Source organism: Gallinula chloropus (assembly GCF_964237585.1).
Source record: "Gallinula chloropus genome assembly, chromosome: 4".
In the NCBI taxonomy this organism is placed as follows: Eukaryota; Metazoa; Chordata; class Aves; order Gruiformes; family Rallidae; genus Gallinula; species Gallinula chloropus.
The window spans coordinates 66,357,340-66,375,050 of record NC_140088.1 but is presented as its reverse complement, the minus strand read 5'-3'; the positions used below and the strand labels follow the sequence as shown (position 1 = coordinate 66,375,050).

Below are 17,711 nucleotides of genomic sequence, written 5' to 3'. Positions count from 1 at the left end.
CTTTTGCATGACAAATTAATCTATTACATCCTTTTGTCACAGTTCCACATGGGTAAGTATGGAACTTACAGACTGATTCATTTTTTTTAGTGTTATTTTTTTCAAGCAAAAGTAGCAGCAGATGAAAATTGAACACAGCTCTAGGTGAGTTTATGTTCCTCTTTGATCAACTCGCCTTCCATAGCAAGAAAATAAGCACCTTGTTACCCATCTTGTTGACCTAAAGTCTGTAGCTCTGCTGTGTGTAAATTGTGGTGGAGGAAAACATTTTTTCTGCTGTACATATGTAAAGAGATGGGTCCCCTTGGAGGCTGTCCAAGTCTTCCTGTGAAAGTGGTGTGCTGCCGAGGTACAGTAGTTTGGTCTTTCGGAGCTCCTGAGAACATTGGGTAGTTGTCTGCCTTGGATGCTGGCTTTGCTGTGTTTGGTGCTGTAGTGGCCAAACCATTCTGTGTGACCTCTGAAGTGAGAGTTTCATATGTGCCTCTAGTGTGCTTGATGACTTCCACGATCTCCTTCTCTTTCAGAAGGTTGCTCAGACACAAATTAGAGAGCTGACAGCTCTTGGTTTCATAGGCCATTGCTTGATTGCTCGATGAGTGTCTAAAAGGGTCCTCGGTGGGAATATGTGCTGACTTTCTGTCCCTTGTGCTGAGGTTTTGGCTCACCATTCTGTTTGGATATGTAGCCTGGGGAAACAAAACAAAACAAAACAAAAAAAGTATTAGATCATGTTAGGAAAATAGCAGAGTCTAGAAAACACCCCTCACATTACATGGGGCTGACAGATTAAAATGAAAGATGAATCTCAAATGCTGGTATAACTCCGCAGAACACTGCTAGCATAGAACAGAGGAATCATTCACTCATATTTAACAGAACTAATACTGAGTAGTACTTAATTTTAGGACTTTCTTTTTAAAAGTAGTTTAAATCAAAAGCAGAGGTTTTTTTCAGAATAAAATAAATGGATAGAAAAGTTCCATGAATTGTAAACAGAGTTTCAAAAGTGTTTCAGATAACAAAAAAACAAGAATTGTGATTGCATAGAATCACAGAATCACAGAATGACTAGGTTGGAAGAGACCTTTGAAGATCAAGTCCAAACATTCCCATCCTATGCTAAACCATATCCTAAGTACCTCATCAACCCTTGTTTTAAACACAACCAGGGAAGGTGACTCAACCAACACCCTGGGCAGCCTCTTCCAGGCCCTGACAACTCTTTCAGTAAAATTTTTTTTCTAATGTCCAATCTAAACCTGCCCTGGCATTCATGCCATTTCCCCTTGTTTTATGTCCTGTCACCTGGCTGAAGAGACCATCGCCCACCTCTCTACAACCTCCTTTCAGGTAGTTGTAGGTGGTGATAAGGTCTCCCCTCAGCCTCCTCTCCTCCAAGCTAAACAGCCCCAGCTCCCTCAGCCGTTCCTCATAAGATTTGCCCTCCAGCCCCTTCACCAGCCTGGTTGCCCTTCTCTGCACTTGCTTAAGGACCTCAATGTCCTTCTTATGGTGGGGAGCCCAGAACTGGACACAGTACTCAAGGTGTGGCCTCACCAATGCCGAGCACAGGGGCACAATTACCTCCCTAGACCTACTGGCCACACTGTTTTTGATACAAGCCAAGATGCCATTGGCCTTCTTGGCTGTCTGGGCACACTGCTGGCTCATATTCAGCCTGCAGTCAACCAACACCCCCAGGTCCTTCTTTGCCTGACAGATCTCCAGCCAGTCTCCCCCAAGCCTGTAGCGCTGCATGGGGTTGTTATGTCCCATGTGCAGCACTCTACACTTGGCCATGTTAAACTTCATCCCATTGGTCTCAGCCCATCAGTCCAGTCTGTTCAGATCCCTCTGAAGAGCCTCCCTACCCTCAGCCAGATCAACACTTCCTCCTAGTTTAGTGTCATCTGCAAACTTACTAAGGAAGCATTCAATCCCTTCATCGAGGTCATTGATAAAGATGTTGAATAAGACTGGACCCAGGACTGAGCCCTGGGGGACGCCACTCGTGACCGGCCTCCAGCTGGATTTTGCTCCATTCGCCACCACCCTTTGGGCCCGTCCATCCAGCCAGTTTTTAACCCAGCTGAGGATCCACCTGTCAAGGCCAGTTGCAGCCAGTTTCTCAGTCAGAATGCTGTGAGAAACCGTGTCAAAGGCTTTACTGAAATCCAGATAGACCACATCCACAGCCTTCCCCTTGTCCATTAAGCAGGTCACCTTGTCATAGAAGGTGATCAGGTTAGTTTGACAGGATCTAACTTTTGTAAACCCATGTTGACTAGGCCTGATCCACTGGCCATCACGCATGTTCTGCATGATAGCTCCCAAGATGACCCTCTCCATGATCTTCCCCGGGACTGAGGTCAGACTGACAGGCTTGTAGTTCCCTGGATCCTCCTTCCAGCTGTTCTTATATATGGGTGTCACATCTGCCAGCCTCCAGTCGTGTGGAACTTCCCCAGTCTGCCAAGATTTCTGATAGATGATGAAAAGGGGTTTGGCAAGCACATCTGCCAGCTCTCTCAGCACCGTCGGCTGGATCCCATCTGGCCCCATTGACTTGTTAGTATCTAACTGGCCAAGTAGGTTGCTAATCGTTTCCTCCTTAACCATGGGAATTTTGCTATTCCTCCCCTCACTGTCAGCCAGTTCCTGAGGATGAGTACTCAGGGAATACCCATCTTTGCTATTATAGACGGATGTAAAGAAGGAATTAAGGACCTCAGCCTTGTCCTTAGCCCTTGTCACTAATGTTCCCTCTGCATCCAATAAGGGCTGAAGATTCTCCTTGACCCTCCTCTTACTGTTAATGTCCCTATAGAAGGACTTTTTATTATCTTTTACAGAACTGGTCAGTCTGGGTTCCAGTTCAGCTTTAGCCCTTCTGATTTTCTCCCTACATGATCTCACTACATTCCTACAGTTGGCCCAAGACACCTGCCCCTTCTTCCAAAGCTCATATTTTCCCCTCTTCTCCCAAAGATCTTCCTGGATCTCCCTACTCAGCCAAGCTGGCTTCCTTCCTCGCTGACTCCTCTTCCGACAGACTGGGACAGCCTGTTCTTGTGCCACCAAGATTTTCTTCTTGAGCAGCAACCAACCCTCTTGGGCTCCTCTGCCCTCAAGGGCTGCCTCCCATGGAATCTTATTGAGCAGCTTCCTGAACAGACCAGTCAGCCCTATGGAAGTCTAAGGTGCTTGTTCTGGTGTCTCCCTTTCTTACTTCTCCCAGTACTAAGAATTCTATCAACTCACGATCAACTCATGTCCCAGGCGTCCTCCAACCTTCACATTCCCCACTAGGCCTTCTCTGTTTACAAACAACAAGTCCAGCAGGGCACCTTCCCTGGTGGGTTCATTCACCAGCTGGGTCACGAAGTTGTCTTCCAAACACTCCAGGAACCTGCTAGACTGCTTCCTCCCTGCTGTATTGTACTTCCAGGAGACATCTGGTAAATTGAAGTCCCCAATAAGGATGAGGGCTAGTGATTGTGAGACTTCTCCCAGTTGTTTAAAAAACAATTCATCAGCTTCCTCCTCCTGATCAGGTGGTCTATACTAGACTCCCATCACTATATCTCCCTGATTTTGTTTTTCTCTGATCTTTACCCAGAGATACTTAACCCTGTCATCACCATACTCCAGCTCCAGGCAGTCAAAACACTCTCTGACATACAGGAATACCCCACCTCCTCTCCTACCCAGCCTGTCATGCCTGTATAGTTTATAACCAGCAATTGCAGTACTCCAATCATGTGAATTATCCCACCACATTCCAGTGATGGCTATCACATCATAGTCTCCTTTAGTAACAAGGACTTCTAATTCCTCCTGTTTATTGCCCATGCTGTGTGCATTGGTGTAGATGCACTTCATCTGGTCTATTGATCTTGATATGCTCCTCAGGGAAGCCTTGCTTCCTAAGTGGCAGCTGATTAAGTTACCTAGCCCATTGGTAGTAGTTACATTTCTACTCTGAATTATCACACTATCCCCCGGATTAACTAGGGTGGCTGACTTGAGGTCATTGCCAGCATACCGTTCCTCAATAACTTGACAACCACAACCAGTTTTTTTTCTATCTAGCCTGGCCCTGTCCCCCTCCCCCTTCTTATCTAGTTTAAAGCTCTATTAATGAGCCCTGCTAGCTTCTTTGACAGTATCCTTCTGCCCCTTGGGGATAAATTCTTCTCATCCCTAGAAAGCAATGCTGATGAGTTCAACTCTTAATATTCTCAAACACTTAGAAAATTTAAAGAATACCTTTAGTGAATATTTTCATACCTCAGTTAAGCTCAGAACAAGATCAATTTTCACCGTCCCTTGAATCAAGGTGTTTTGTTATGTATTTACAGTAAAATACATGCTAAAATGCTCTGCCAGAGCAGAACAATAATTTTATTTTAGCTGCCTGGAAAAAATACAACGCAAAAGGGAACCCAGCATGTTAGCAACTGGTAACACTATGTGAGCATGCGTGCATTTGTATTTGTGTAAATAAAGAGAATATATCTGCCAGATCACTGCAGATTTCCAGTGTGTGCTTAGGTTATGCTTCACTTTGTCCTGCACAGAACAGCTGGCTGGGGAGGATATGATGGGGCTGTCGGATCTCCTTTCACACATTTAAATAATACATTCTCAGTGTATAAAAGAATACAGTGCTAGGGGTAAATGCTAATATAGTCAGAGCAGGATTCTACCTGTTCCACTACTGACTGTACTAGGTAGCTTCTAGAGGTGTTGCCCAGGAACTCGGATCACAGGGAGATGTGCTTTTGACTGAGGAATGGGCTAGCCAAGCTGTGAATGTTCAGAAGTTTGATTCCTAGGGGAACTTCAGTTTTAAGTCTACATGGCTTTGTAAGAAAGCTTCATCTCTTTATAAAACATTGTTGCAAAATATACGACACCAACTTGCCCAATAAGAATTGAGGATCTGAAAGTTGTGCGTGACTGAAAGCTGTATGTGAGGTTCAAAAGTTGATGATAAAACCTACTTAACTCTACTGTCCTTTGCCATCTAATACTGTGTGTACAAAAAAAAACCAACCCCCAAAAACTCTGTGTGTTTCATTAACTTCTCCAGGCATATATCCATATGATGTTTCAAGGAAGTCATAATTTACACTATAATTAGTCTACCTCTGATTTTTATTTGTTTTGTTAACTAGTCAGGTTATGGCATCTAGGCTGCAATTATATGAGGAAGGATTATAGTAAGAACATCTATTATAATTTATTTTAAAATTATACGTATACATGGGCATTTGCCCTTGTTTTTTCCCAGGCACTGGTCAAAGTACCCAGTTCTGAGGTTCTGAGGTTCATCTGCAACAAAAGTCCTTTTTTACCCCATATACATTTTCTGGAACTAGATCATCTTTAAGGTCAATTTCAAGGAAACTGTTCTGTGATTCTGTGACATAGCAGTAGCTTCTTGGAATTTACATTGCTGTATGGGCTCTGATGTTGCAGAAATATGCTGAGAAAATAAAAAATACAACAATACATTGCTAAAAATAGTTCAGGATGTTTCCATGATTCCATAGGAAACTTGTATATGCTGTTTCAGGACAATCTGCATCACTTTACATATATTTCTATTTTAAGCAACACAGAAGAATGATACAGTCAACATTCATGTCTTACGTCCTTTTTTTTAGCACAGGCAGGCTAATGGTTATGCTTCTACACAAATTCACACACAGGTTTGGATACAAGTATTGCAGTGCATTTTAGGCATCAAAGATGGTATTTTAAAAAAAATATTAGCACTGCCATTACATTTTTCTGGATTTACTCAGTGTTGATTGCACCCGGACTCATAAATAGGAATAGAACACTTCTGGAAAACATCACTTAAGTTGTCATGTCTACAGTACGTAGATATGGAGATAAAATTCAATTTAATTCCTCGGGAATCATTCTTGGGGAGATCTGTCTGTAAAAATGCCTGCATTTGTTTTAAGGGAACATTTCTGGAGTTACCATATTTCACACTATGACCTATGGCGACCTAAAGATCGATATCATTGATATGAGAGGATCTTCATGACGGAACATCTAGTCTGTTTTGTACTCTTGGTAAGCTTATCCCTATAATGTTCCTGACAGTATTTTTTTAACCAGCTGTTAAGGAACTTAATTGATATAATCGGTACAGCCTTCTCAGCTAACCTTTTCCCCTATGCTACTTTTACGAAAGAGCTTCCAAATATCTGAGCTGAATCTTTCTGGATGCAAGTCTATTCCTTATAGCTCTCTCTATCATGGAAATGAAGAAAGAACTGCTCTTTGCTCTTTGAATATCTGTTTATGTCTATGAAGAATTTTATCAAGCTACTGCTTCAACTTCTCTGCTCTAGAATAGAAAATATTTCATTGGTCTTTTCTCATAAGACTACTCTTCTAGACTCTGAGTCATTCACACTTGCCTTCTCTATATAGTCTCTACAGTATTTCCACATTTTTTCTTGAGGCATGTGGCCCAGGAGAACAGTACTTAAGGTAATCCTTCTACCAAGCAGAAGCATTATTAGTCCTATGAAAGACTTCTTCACTTGCTTCTTTTTAATTCATTCCAGTCTAAGGTTAGTAATCTTATTTTACAACAGCATGCAATTGTTCACTCATGTTCACCTGTTTGTCCATATTAGTTCCAAGTTTTTTTCTATAAAGTTATTACTAAGTTGTTCAGTAGATTATTATCACAAGGACCTAATTCCTCATTTGCCTCTGTTAAATTTCTTTTTTTTCCCCTCTGATCTTTTTATCTAATATACGAAGACAATTGTGAATATTTTTTCCTTCGCACCCAACTTCATGTAAACTGTAGATTTAATAAGAATATTCACTAGTCCATCATCCAGGTAGTAAATGAATAGTATCAGGCATGACAAAACCCTTCTGTTTTACCATTGGGCCACTGGTAAGTAATTTCAAGAACAGTTTTCCAATTTACTCCATTGTTGCTTCATTTATTCTGCACAGTGTGTTTATAAAACAGTATAAAAAAGGTTACTAAAAGCAAGAAATCTGACATCTACAGCTTTTCCTTCTAGCCAGAAAGCCTGTTACTGTGCTGTAGAATGAAATTAGATTGGTTTGGCAATTGCTTTGATTTGTAATCTATGTTGGCTTTTGTTCATTCTTGTTTTACTCAATGTGCTTATTAATAGTTTGTTTGACTATTTTCCACAGTATTTTTGTCTAAGAACTGAAGTTAAACTAATGGAAGACACTACAATATATTTAAGATGAATCATAACCTCGTGCCAAGACTGACAAAAATAGACACTGATACTGCACTCTGATCAGTCTACACTTGTTTTAATAAAAATGCTTCAGAGATTTTCATAGTGGAATACACTGCTCCATAAAAAGTCTAGGAATTAAGAATGGTTTCTCTTCTTAGAGCTGCTACTGAAGTGCCAGCAAATGTATATAATTTATCTGTTTAATCAGCAACGTCCCTTGTTTTTGTCTTCATTCAGTGAGATTACTCAGTTATAAGGAGCATGACATGAATAATCGGACTATAAGCATGTTGCTGCAGTTGTTTGTAGCCCTGGATAGAGAGGTCGCTTCCAGTGAGAAGCATGACCATTGCTGGGGGTCTTGGATGCAGGTTGGTTTATTAAGTTAAGAATGGCTTAGAAATTATTTTTGTCTCTTGAAATAGAATAAAAAACAAAGTTATGAAATGAGATATTCCATCAACATAGGTTTTAAAGTAAATATAGAAGAATCAACTGGTTTTGAAAATGCACAGTGCAAAAGCATGTTCAAAGAAAGGTATATTGCTGAAACTGGGGGCCAGTAAAAGGTATAAGGCATGACTAAATGATTTTTTTATATAGCTATTTTAACTTTATCTTGATTAAATGCTCGGTTTTGACTATGTGACACTGTAGTCTATCTTTCCTTGTCCTTATCAAGGACATCTCACATGAAATATTTCCATTTTAGAAAATACATACTAGGTTTGTAGGTCTCAAAAATACTTGGTTTTAGTGGTTGGACAATGGGGGAGACGTGTTTGTATGTATCAATAAATATTTTATAATATATTTGTGCCGGGGGAATGTCTTACTAGTTTTGTGAAGATGTAACATGCCGAAATTCCCCTCCTACTGAATAAGTAAATAAATACCAGGTGGTGTAAAATTAAGAGCTAATTTACTTAAATTTTAAAACATCAACAGAAATTTAACATATGCCATTAGTATTCTAAGAAATCAGTTTGACCCTATCTGCCTGACTAACAATGAAAGAAAGACTTATTCTATCAGATGCCTAGTTAGTCAGGGAATGAGAGAAATTTTAATAGAAACCTGGCCAAAAAAGCAATAGTGTTACTGTTATCTATGACAAATTACTGAAGAATAGTTTCTTATCAGGAAAGAAAGAACAGTGGTCAGACAGGAGTCAAAATCAAAAAGAAATTTTCTCCGACCCTCCTCAAAAGACATTATTCTTCAAAAAAATTATTGTCAATAAAAAGTCCAATGTTGCTTTGAATGTCATGTAAATTATTCTTTGCTATAATTAAAGCATTTTTATAAAAATCACAAAATACAGATTTGAAAAGAATTGTATGCTGTTGTTTATTTGCTAAATTCTGGTAGTTTAGCTTGAAATAATCTAGTCCAACAGAATTTTCTTGCTGGCCCATTTTACAGTTATTTAGACTCCTCATGATCTGGTCAGATTAAGAAAAAAAAAATCCGAGAATGAAATCAGAGAATCATAGAATGCTTTGGGTAAGAAGGGACCTCAAAGATCATCCGGTTCCAACACCCTTCACTAGATCAGGTCGCTCAAAGCCCCATCCAATCTGGCCTTAAACACTTCCAGGGATGGAGCTTCCACAACCTCTCTGGGCAACCTGTGCCAGCGCCTCACAACCCTCATAGTAAAGAATTTCTCCCTAATGTCTAACCTAAACCTGCCCTCTTTCAGCTTAAAGCCATTACCTCTTGTCCTATCACTACATTCCCTGGTGAACAGGCCCTATCCCACTTTCCTATTGCACCAACCCACATGCAGGGCCTTGCACTTGGCCTTGCTGAACTTCATGCAGTTTTCATGGGCCCATCTCTCCAGCCAGTCAAGGTCCCTCTGGATGGCATCCCTTCCCTCTAACGCTGTTCTCACCACACAGCTTGGTGTTGTCAGCAGATTGCTGAGAGTGTGCTCTATCCCACTGTCCATTCCACCAACAAAGACATTGAACAGTGCCAGTCCCAGAACTGACCCCTGAGGAATACCACTTGTTATGGATATTGAACTGTTGACCACAACTCTGTGAGTGCGACCATCCAGCCAGTTCCTTACACACCAAGTGGTCCATCTGTCAAATCCATGTCTCTGCAATTTATAGACAAGGATGTCCATGTCTTTGCAATTCAAAGACAAGAATGTTGTGCTGGACAGTGTTGAATGCCTTGTACAAGTCCAGGAAAGTAAAAATGACACATTCACCAACAACGAGAAAAACACGTTGGAAAAATGAGCGGTTTGGGGGGTTGAGGGGTTTTTTTAACCTATTTCTTCTTATCTTCGTGTAAATGCTTCACGGAGAATTTTCTGCGGCAAGCTTAGGTACTAACCACATTCCATCAGCGTTAGACGTGAGCGAGCAAAGCCACAATCCCAACACATCTGTTTGCCAATTTGAAGGCTGAGTCCTTGTCCAAAGCTGAGTGTGGCTACATGCCAGTCATGTTCCAGCCTAGCCTAGAGCAGCTGCAGGGCTGCTGTAAACTGCTGCTTGGCAGCGCTCCAAGGAGCTGGTCTGCCAGCTGGTGACTGCTGAAGCAAAAAATCCATTCATCTCTTTCTTTTTTATTTTTCGGTAGCTCAGCTAGAACCAACAACTTGTCTGCTCCAGAAATCCCCCAATGCCACCCTACAGTCTGCCTAACTGTGAACCCAGGAAATGGCCAACAATTGGGATGCAAATGTGGCTCTGAAATTTCTTTCAAAAGTAACCCATTTTAAATACATGCAGAGGGGAAAAGAACCCCAAACCTCCTTTGTTGTTTCAAATATATTTCAAAGTTTAAGGAAAACATCTGGATTTGAACTTCTTGATCATGTTAAACACAAAAAAGACAAATGTTTTCTTGCTTGAGTCCATTTAAAAAAAACAACCCAAAACTATTAAATATTATTTGCTTCAAAACTTTGATAGGTTTGTGTCACAATCACAGGTGTTTTAAAGTACATTAATATGAGAAAGAAAGGAGTATTTTAGGTTTGAATATTCCACACTAGTGCTAAATATGTTAAGACTTAACAAAACCCAGGAACATAATATTCTTAAAACATTTTTCCATACATTCTTTTAAGGCTTCTTGTTTGTGATTTTCATTCTGGCAACTTTTTCCTATATTAAAAGAAAAGACTCAAATCCCTCAATGACCCACTTTAAAGTAATGAAAACTAACTGCTTTTATAGAAAGCTCCAGAATGAGACATGTTATGAAAAAACCTCACTGCATCCGCTCATCAATTTCCATTTTCAAGCTCGATGAGTAAAGTATGACAAGAGTTAACAACAATACTGCTGCAGGACATTCAAAAAATGGATATTTTTGCTGACTGTTTTGTGATACAGTACTGATATAAAATGACAGAAAAAGACATAAATTACACAAACACTCAGAAAGGGTCCAGATTTTAAAGATGCCTGTGCCTAGAGGCATTTGGGAGTCTTAGATGCCTATAATGTAATTCTTCCATCTTAGATGTCTATAATGTAATTCTTCCAAGTAGAGCAACTTTCTTAAATACATCATTCTGACAGTAGGCATAGAGGATAAAACCAAACAAAATACTATCTCATCAGTGTAACCCAGCATATATTGACAAAGAGCCAACAATGGCATATTTGAAAAACAAGGTTTTGCCACCCCAAAGGATTTTTGCTTTCAGAGGTGTTAATGGAAATGCACTCTAAGCAGAGTAATTTTTCTGACAGAAACCTGAAGACTTTCTGGATTCCCTCAAGTTTTCTACTACTTAATTATTTTGTCTTTGCAGGTACATGAGGAATATAAAACTGCATCCTCCGATGTAACATTTACTGCATAGCCCAGTATAGCTCACTTGGCCCTTGTCAGGTCTCAGCTGGAATTCAGCACCTTCTGCAGTACTGCCTCTGTTTGCAGCCTAGTCCAGAACTCCTAAAATACAAAGCAACATAAAGAAGTCCAGGTACAAAACAAGGTGCTATAGCTCTGTATTTCTTTGAAGGGTAGAAAATATGAAGCCCTGCATTGTGCTTTTGAATTTATATCTCCTCAGATGCCTTTCATAGTTCTGACAGTTTATATAAGCGCAGATCTAATTTACCAAAACACGGGTTAACTCAGTACTTTGGTATGCCACATCTGTCACTATGTCAGCTCCTTAATTTCTACACCTCTTCACTTCTGTGCTCACTACTTTCCAGCCTAGAGATGATCCAATACAAAATGCAATTTAGCTGCAGCAGGTAATTGTTCTTCATTCAAGTCTCTTCAAAAACACTCACTCTTATTGATTTCAGTAGCACACGGACCATGAAAGTAGCTTTTACAACCCAGGTCTGCACCTACTGATAAACTGATGCTGCCTTCTGGCAACATGTGACACATGATAGAAATAAAGCTCAGTGTGTCAAAATAAGGCATGGAATGGTGTCAACAGGTTATGGGTAAGAACCAGCTGCTGATCAATTTGCAAGTTCTGCTGTCATCCATTACAAGATGAATGCAGTCAACAAAAATCAGAAACATTCCTCCTCCCGTTTTTTCAAACATCTTCACTTAGCGAAAGCAAAACTATCATCATGCCAAAATGCACACCTCTTCCTCATAATGCCTTTTTAACCAACAAATTGACTGAATACAAGTGAACTATAGCCCTAAATGGACTGATGTCCTAAGTGGATTTTATGGTAGTGGTGATACAGTGTGGTAAGTGACCCACAGAGGGCTCAAATCCTCTCAGCAGAGAATTGTCCTTGAAACAATTCATTTATATAAGCAATAATGCACAATTAAAAGCAACAAGGTGCAAAAGTTTGCAATCCTGCTTTATAAGGTAGGAAGAAAACAGTGAAGAATTTCCCATTAATCTCTAGTAACTTGCAGTAAATTGCTACTCTACATTCTCAATATTGCAATTCAATTGAAGATTTCTTTTTTCCCCCATTATTAAAGCTAAGAAATAAAATTGTATTTTATAGCTGTTTACCATGCCTTCCAAATGACACATCTGCAACTTTGGAACTGTTCACCAGTGTTATTCATATTCTTCCAAAACACTACAATTTTCATTTAGATGATACTGAACACACCTTGTTACACCCTATGGTTAAGAGGCTAAATAGCTACAAAAATACTAATAAAAATGAAAGATTACTAAATTGTGTGTGTCCTTCAATGATACAACTACAGAACAGCAACACTATGTGAGATAACAAATCTTATTTCAGTCCATATATAAGACTTCCCCAAGATCAGAAAGTTAATCCAGAAAAGGTAATTTTTACCAGATGGAATTTTCTTATTTTAGACCTGGGACAAAATAATAAGAAAGATGTAATGGACTTTAACCCTTACTCTGAAAAACTATTAAATCCCTCATTTTAGAAACATCTTGTATTTAGCAAAGATGTTCTCCCACCCTCCAGCAATTGTCATAACACCTCTATCCCTCTTGATGCCTTTGGCATCTTTTTTTATTGACCTTCTATGCCCCCAGCTTCTTTGGGTAGTCACAGCTTTTGCAGTAAATAATGAGGAAAACATCTTCACTAAGCTCTTGTTATACACAGGCTCCAGCTTTGGTTACAGGCAGCAGATTCTACAATAAGGTGCCCAAGTCAGATTTGTTCATGGACTTTCTAGGCACCATTCAAGGGGACTGGGTAGGCCAGAACTTTGGGTCTCACCATCTCTGTACAACCCAAGAATTCTGGACCACTTGTTCCATGCTTTTAGCTACAGCCATTTAAAAAATCATCAGTGTCTACACTTAAAATCCTTCTTTGCATGACAGATGGAAAACAAACTGATAGAAAATGGAGAAATGGATGCATGGGAACACAAGGGTCACTTCAAAACACCACAGTTCATGCAGTGTGAGCAGTGAAATATGACACAAAGGTTCTGAGGAAACACTAAGGGAGTTTGCTCTGGAATTACAACCAGGAAAACTGCACAAGTGTTAATTAGCCCTTTTGGAAAAGTGTGCTACTCAGCTGACATTTATTGCCATGCTAATATAGGTGTTCTGTGTCTGTAAGCCAAACTAGTAATTTTGTACAGGATTTGTTGTGCTATGTAGACATAGTAAGTTGTTCAAAGATCTCCACCTCATACCTGATCTACTTTTTTGATGACCAGCTGCCTGAAAGCTGTGAAGTCCATTTGTAGCCTCAGGTCTGACATGTGGTCACCAAAACCTGTTTATTGGACCTGTAGATCATGTGAATTGAAACTGACTTGTAGGTGGCAATTACTTTTGACAACTAACTTCTGCTATAAACATGTTTAGTTTCTAATTATACATTTATTTATTTTCCTACTCTGTCACCTAACATGATGTCCTATAATACCGGAAAAACCATCTGTAAAATGAAATTTATATGACTATATATTCAGTCAGACAATGAAATTTATATGACTATATATTCAGTCAGACAAGATACCAGAATACAGTTGTCTTAGAAGTAGTAGTCTGAAAAAATACTTAAATATTCAATGTTTAATTATCTATACATTATATAGCTCAGTATTTGAGACATACTTTTAGGGAAAGAAGGAAAAAATATACTGTCCATAATAATTGCTTAAAGCTTCTAATTTAAAAAGTGAAGGTATACATTAGACATTATGCTTACGGATGTATTCCTGTTATGTTTAGGATGAGGATCTTAAATACAAGGCTTTTGCTTTACCAGCTGCACATGCAGGAACTCAGATCTCTACTGTGTCTCTATATTTTTATTATCTTACCTTCTTTGAAGAAAATAATCATACATACTTATCTTTAAGCTCAGGGCTTTCCTGACCCACTTTCAATTAGTGAATATCACAAATCAGATTTCAAATGAACTTGTGCTTACTGAAAAAGGCACTGTTTGCTCTTTCATAATGAAACCACACAGAACCCCAAATGATTTGTACTTAGCCAACACTCAGCTTTTTGTATTATATTCCTTAACAATAATAAGAAATCCTTCCATTAAACTGAATTTCATAAATTAGTATCCTTATTTTTGAAAGCAATGGGTTGAGCTTAAAAGAACAGCAGAGGGAAATTGCATACATTGGCAAATGATGTTCAACTACTGTCACGTTAATCAGTGGCACTATCCTCAGCTGCAAAGAAGTCAAAGGACTAACAAAAAGAGCAAATTTTATCCTGATGACAAGAAAAGAAATTCTAATTACCCTTTAATTGACTTGACTTTTTATTTTTACAGGATTACTGAGACCAAGGCATCCTTGAAAGGAGATAACAGAATTTTTAGGGTTTTATATATATATATATATATATATGAGGATACCTGTTTTATAAATTAAATATCATGGAGTAGATTCTCTTATTCCTAAAATAACTGTGCATAATTAAGCCTTTTGTGCGCTTAGATAAAATATTATAACATGTCTGTAATCAATCCCTAGGCCTAACTAGTCAGATTCAGTGTGTTCAAGAGAAGCATTACTATTCCAGAAAGACACTGATTCCCCACTATAGGATTCAGTAAGGAAAAAAAAAAAATTATGAACTTTGCACCACAGAACCACAATCAGTGAATCAGATTTCATTCATAACAGAAAAAGTTACATAAAATATTTACTTCAAAGATCTTACTATATATGATGCCTATAAATTCATGCTGAGTGTCTAGGTTTTTTTTTTAATAATTGACAGTCAAGATACAGGGAAAGAACGAATAGGATACCCTTGGCATAGAGAATAACTATTATTTTTCTCTCTTTCTTTTCTCTTATCTGCTAAACCAGTGACCCATGAATGTATTGGTTTTGTTGATATGGAACTGGTGCACATAAACTTTGTTCTCTGATCTCCATCTGTCATTATCAAATATATTTACAGTAAGAAATGCCAGGGAGATGAAGGGGACTAATAGCCAACAGGTATAAGTAGATGTAGACAAAGTGGGGGCATAAGAAGTCCATACAACTGATTCCCATGAAAGAGCTACTGCTTTAGCAAAACAGTTAGGTTTTGTGGTTGAATGATGTGATTTCCCTCATGTTCTAAAAAAATCCAGAAACCTATCACCTATCATTGCAAAATTGTGTATAGTTGCTGGCAATAAAAAATTTCCCTTACTGCATTATTTCAAGCAAACCATTTCAGAGAGGTAAGGTAGCCCATCAGATAACTACATAAAATAACCTCTTCCTGCTAATGCTGGTGGCTTACACAAAAGAAGAAAAATATTTCATAACATCTCTATTGTACCTCTATGAAGTACAGTAAGGATTTTGTAAGGATTTTGTAAGGGTTCATGCAGTTCAGCTCTCTTCAGAGTAGCATGGTGTTCATTACAAAATATACTACTTAGTGTTTGGAAAAGTCAGCTCTAAGAAGGTAAAACTAGTTCATATATTTCATCTATTTTTAAGGCTAGTAAAAAAAGTCATAATAATCTTGTCTGAACCTCTGTGCAATAGAAGCCATAGATTTCTCTTGGCAAAATCATGTAATCCAAAAAAGGAGGTAGAAAAAAAGTATAACTTAAAAGGCTTAAAGTAACAGAGAATATATCTTATTTCCTGCAATATATTTATCACAATACAACCCAGGTCCTTAAAGGAAATATTGCTCCTTCTGGCAACGAATGCTAAATTAGTATGTGAACAAAAGAAAATAAACAATATGTGCTGACAGAACTGCTCCTAAAATTCTCTGGGACATAAAGTGTCATCAAAGAGCAGAGGGGAACAGTATCTAAGAAACTGTACATGCATGACCATGAGAAGCCTACTACAGACTACGAAATGCTGAAGAACCCAACACTTCTCAAAAGCCTTGTAGTACCAAGATCATGTCACTCAGAAAAATAACCTTCATTTCCATCTTCCTTTCCTGGAAATATGCAAACAACTAATGCAGCTATTTCAAAATATTCACCATATGAACTCCTTATTTCCTTCAGCAAAGCTATTTAACACAAACTTAGCAAGGAAAAACAAACAAAAGAAAACAAAACCATAAATAAGCACCCACTCAAATTTATTATTTTGCCTTTCCTCCTAGGAGAATCAACAGCAAAAATTTAGGCAAAAATGCTGAAATACCTTTATTGTTTTCTGTTTCTCTATTCATTTGCCTAGCCTAAGGATGGTTAGCAATACAATATTTCACACCATAGCCCCAACTTTCTGCAATAATGCACATAGGGAGGCATTTACAAGCTGTTTGTTGCAGCGTACCTCTTCTCTGTAAATGTAAAAATTTACATTTTCTTTTCTTTACAGCCCATAATGTGGGTATCAAGTGAAAAAAGTAATAGAAAATCACAGACTCATAGAATGGTTTGGGTTCCAACCCCCCTGCCATGGGCAGAGACACCTTTCCTCTAGACCAGGATGCTCAAAGATGATTTGCTCACTTGGGTTTACAGGCTTTTCAGCTCTAAATTAATGTAGCATTGATGATTTACCAGTTGCTGCATAATAGCTGCTAAAATGGTTGAGAGTTTCAGGCTTCTTATGACATAAACATCAGCTCAACTCTTAACCTCTGCTGTTTGCCATCTTATGTCATTAAGCACCATTATAATGAGACTCTTAAATTCCGAAACATTTAAGCAAAATCATAGTCACACTGAACACACTAGCAAAACTTCCACTGGCTTTACTGTGCTGTCTTGAGCAGGAATGAATCTAAGCATACGCTTGAAGGCTGTTTACTACTGTATAAATCAGAGACCAGTGTGGTTTTGTCTTGTCTGAGCACCACATGCTGTTGTGACGGCGGTCATTTATCCCTCCCTCCTTCCAAACCAATGGTATAAGTTACTTTAAATAACTCCTAACTGAAGTAATTTGTTCAAGTGCACCCCTTTGCAAAAGAAGGCTTTTAATGCATCTTAAGGTAAAAAAAAAAAAAAGAAAAAGGAAAAAGATAAATATTTCTTCTAATTAGCCATTTTGAAAGATGAGTATCTGGTTAGAGTTGTATGGCAAAGAGACATTTAAGAAATACAAAGTGTTTTTTCAATACTGAGTCCAGTCTGCTTTATCATCTTCAGTAACGATCGGATGACAGGGCAGAATGCACCCGCAGCAAGTCTGCAGGTGACCACAAAACCGGGAGAAGTGGCTGGTACATCAGAGAAGTGAGCCAACAGGAACCTAACGAGTTCATTAAGGGGAAGTGCAAAGCCCTGCACCTGAAAAAAAACCCATGCCCTAGGACATACTGGGAAAGTAGCTTGACAGAAAAGGACCTGGGGGCCCTAGTAGACAAGTTGACCATGAGCAGCGATGTGCCCCTGCTGCAAAGAAGGTAAATGATATCCTCAGCTGCATTAAACAAAGTATTATCAGTAAGATGAACAAGGTGATACTTTCCCTTTGTTTAGCACTCTTCAGCAGTACCCAGTGACAGAACCAGAGGCAATGGGAACAAAATGAAACACAAGAGGTTCCCTCTGAACATCAGGA

General features: G+C 38.8%; 1 protein-coding gene across 1 annotated transcript in view; it reads right to left on the bottom strand.

Moving 5' to 3' along the window:
• Positions 1 to 203: 203 nt before the first annotated feature.
• CCSER1 (coiled-coil serine rich protein 1) overlaps positions 204 to 17,711 on the bottom strand; it is a gene marked incomplete at its 3' end in the record, with an annotated part of 600,835 nt that continues 583,327 nt past the window's right edge. Inside the window, exon 9 of the mRNA XM_084262954.1 lies at positions 204 to 689. Coding sequence (XP_084119080.1) covers positions 204 to 689 — 486 coding nt within the window. The remainder of the gene's footprint in view (positions 690 to 17,711) is intronic.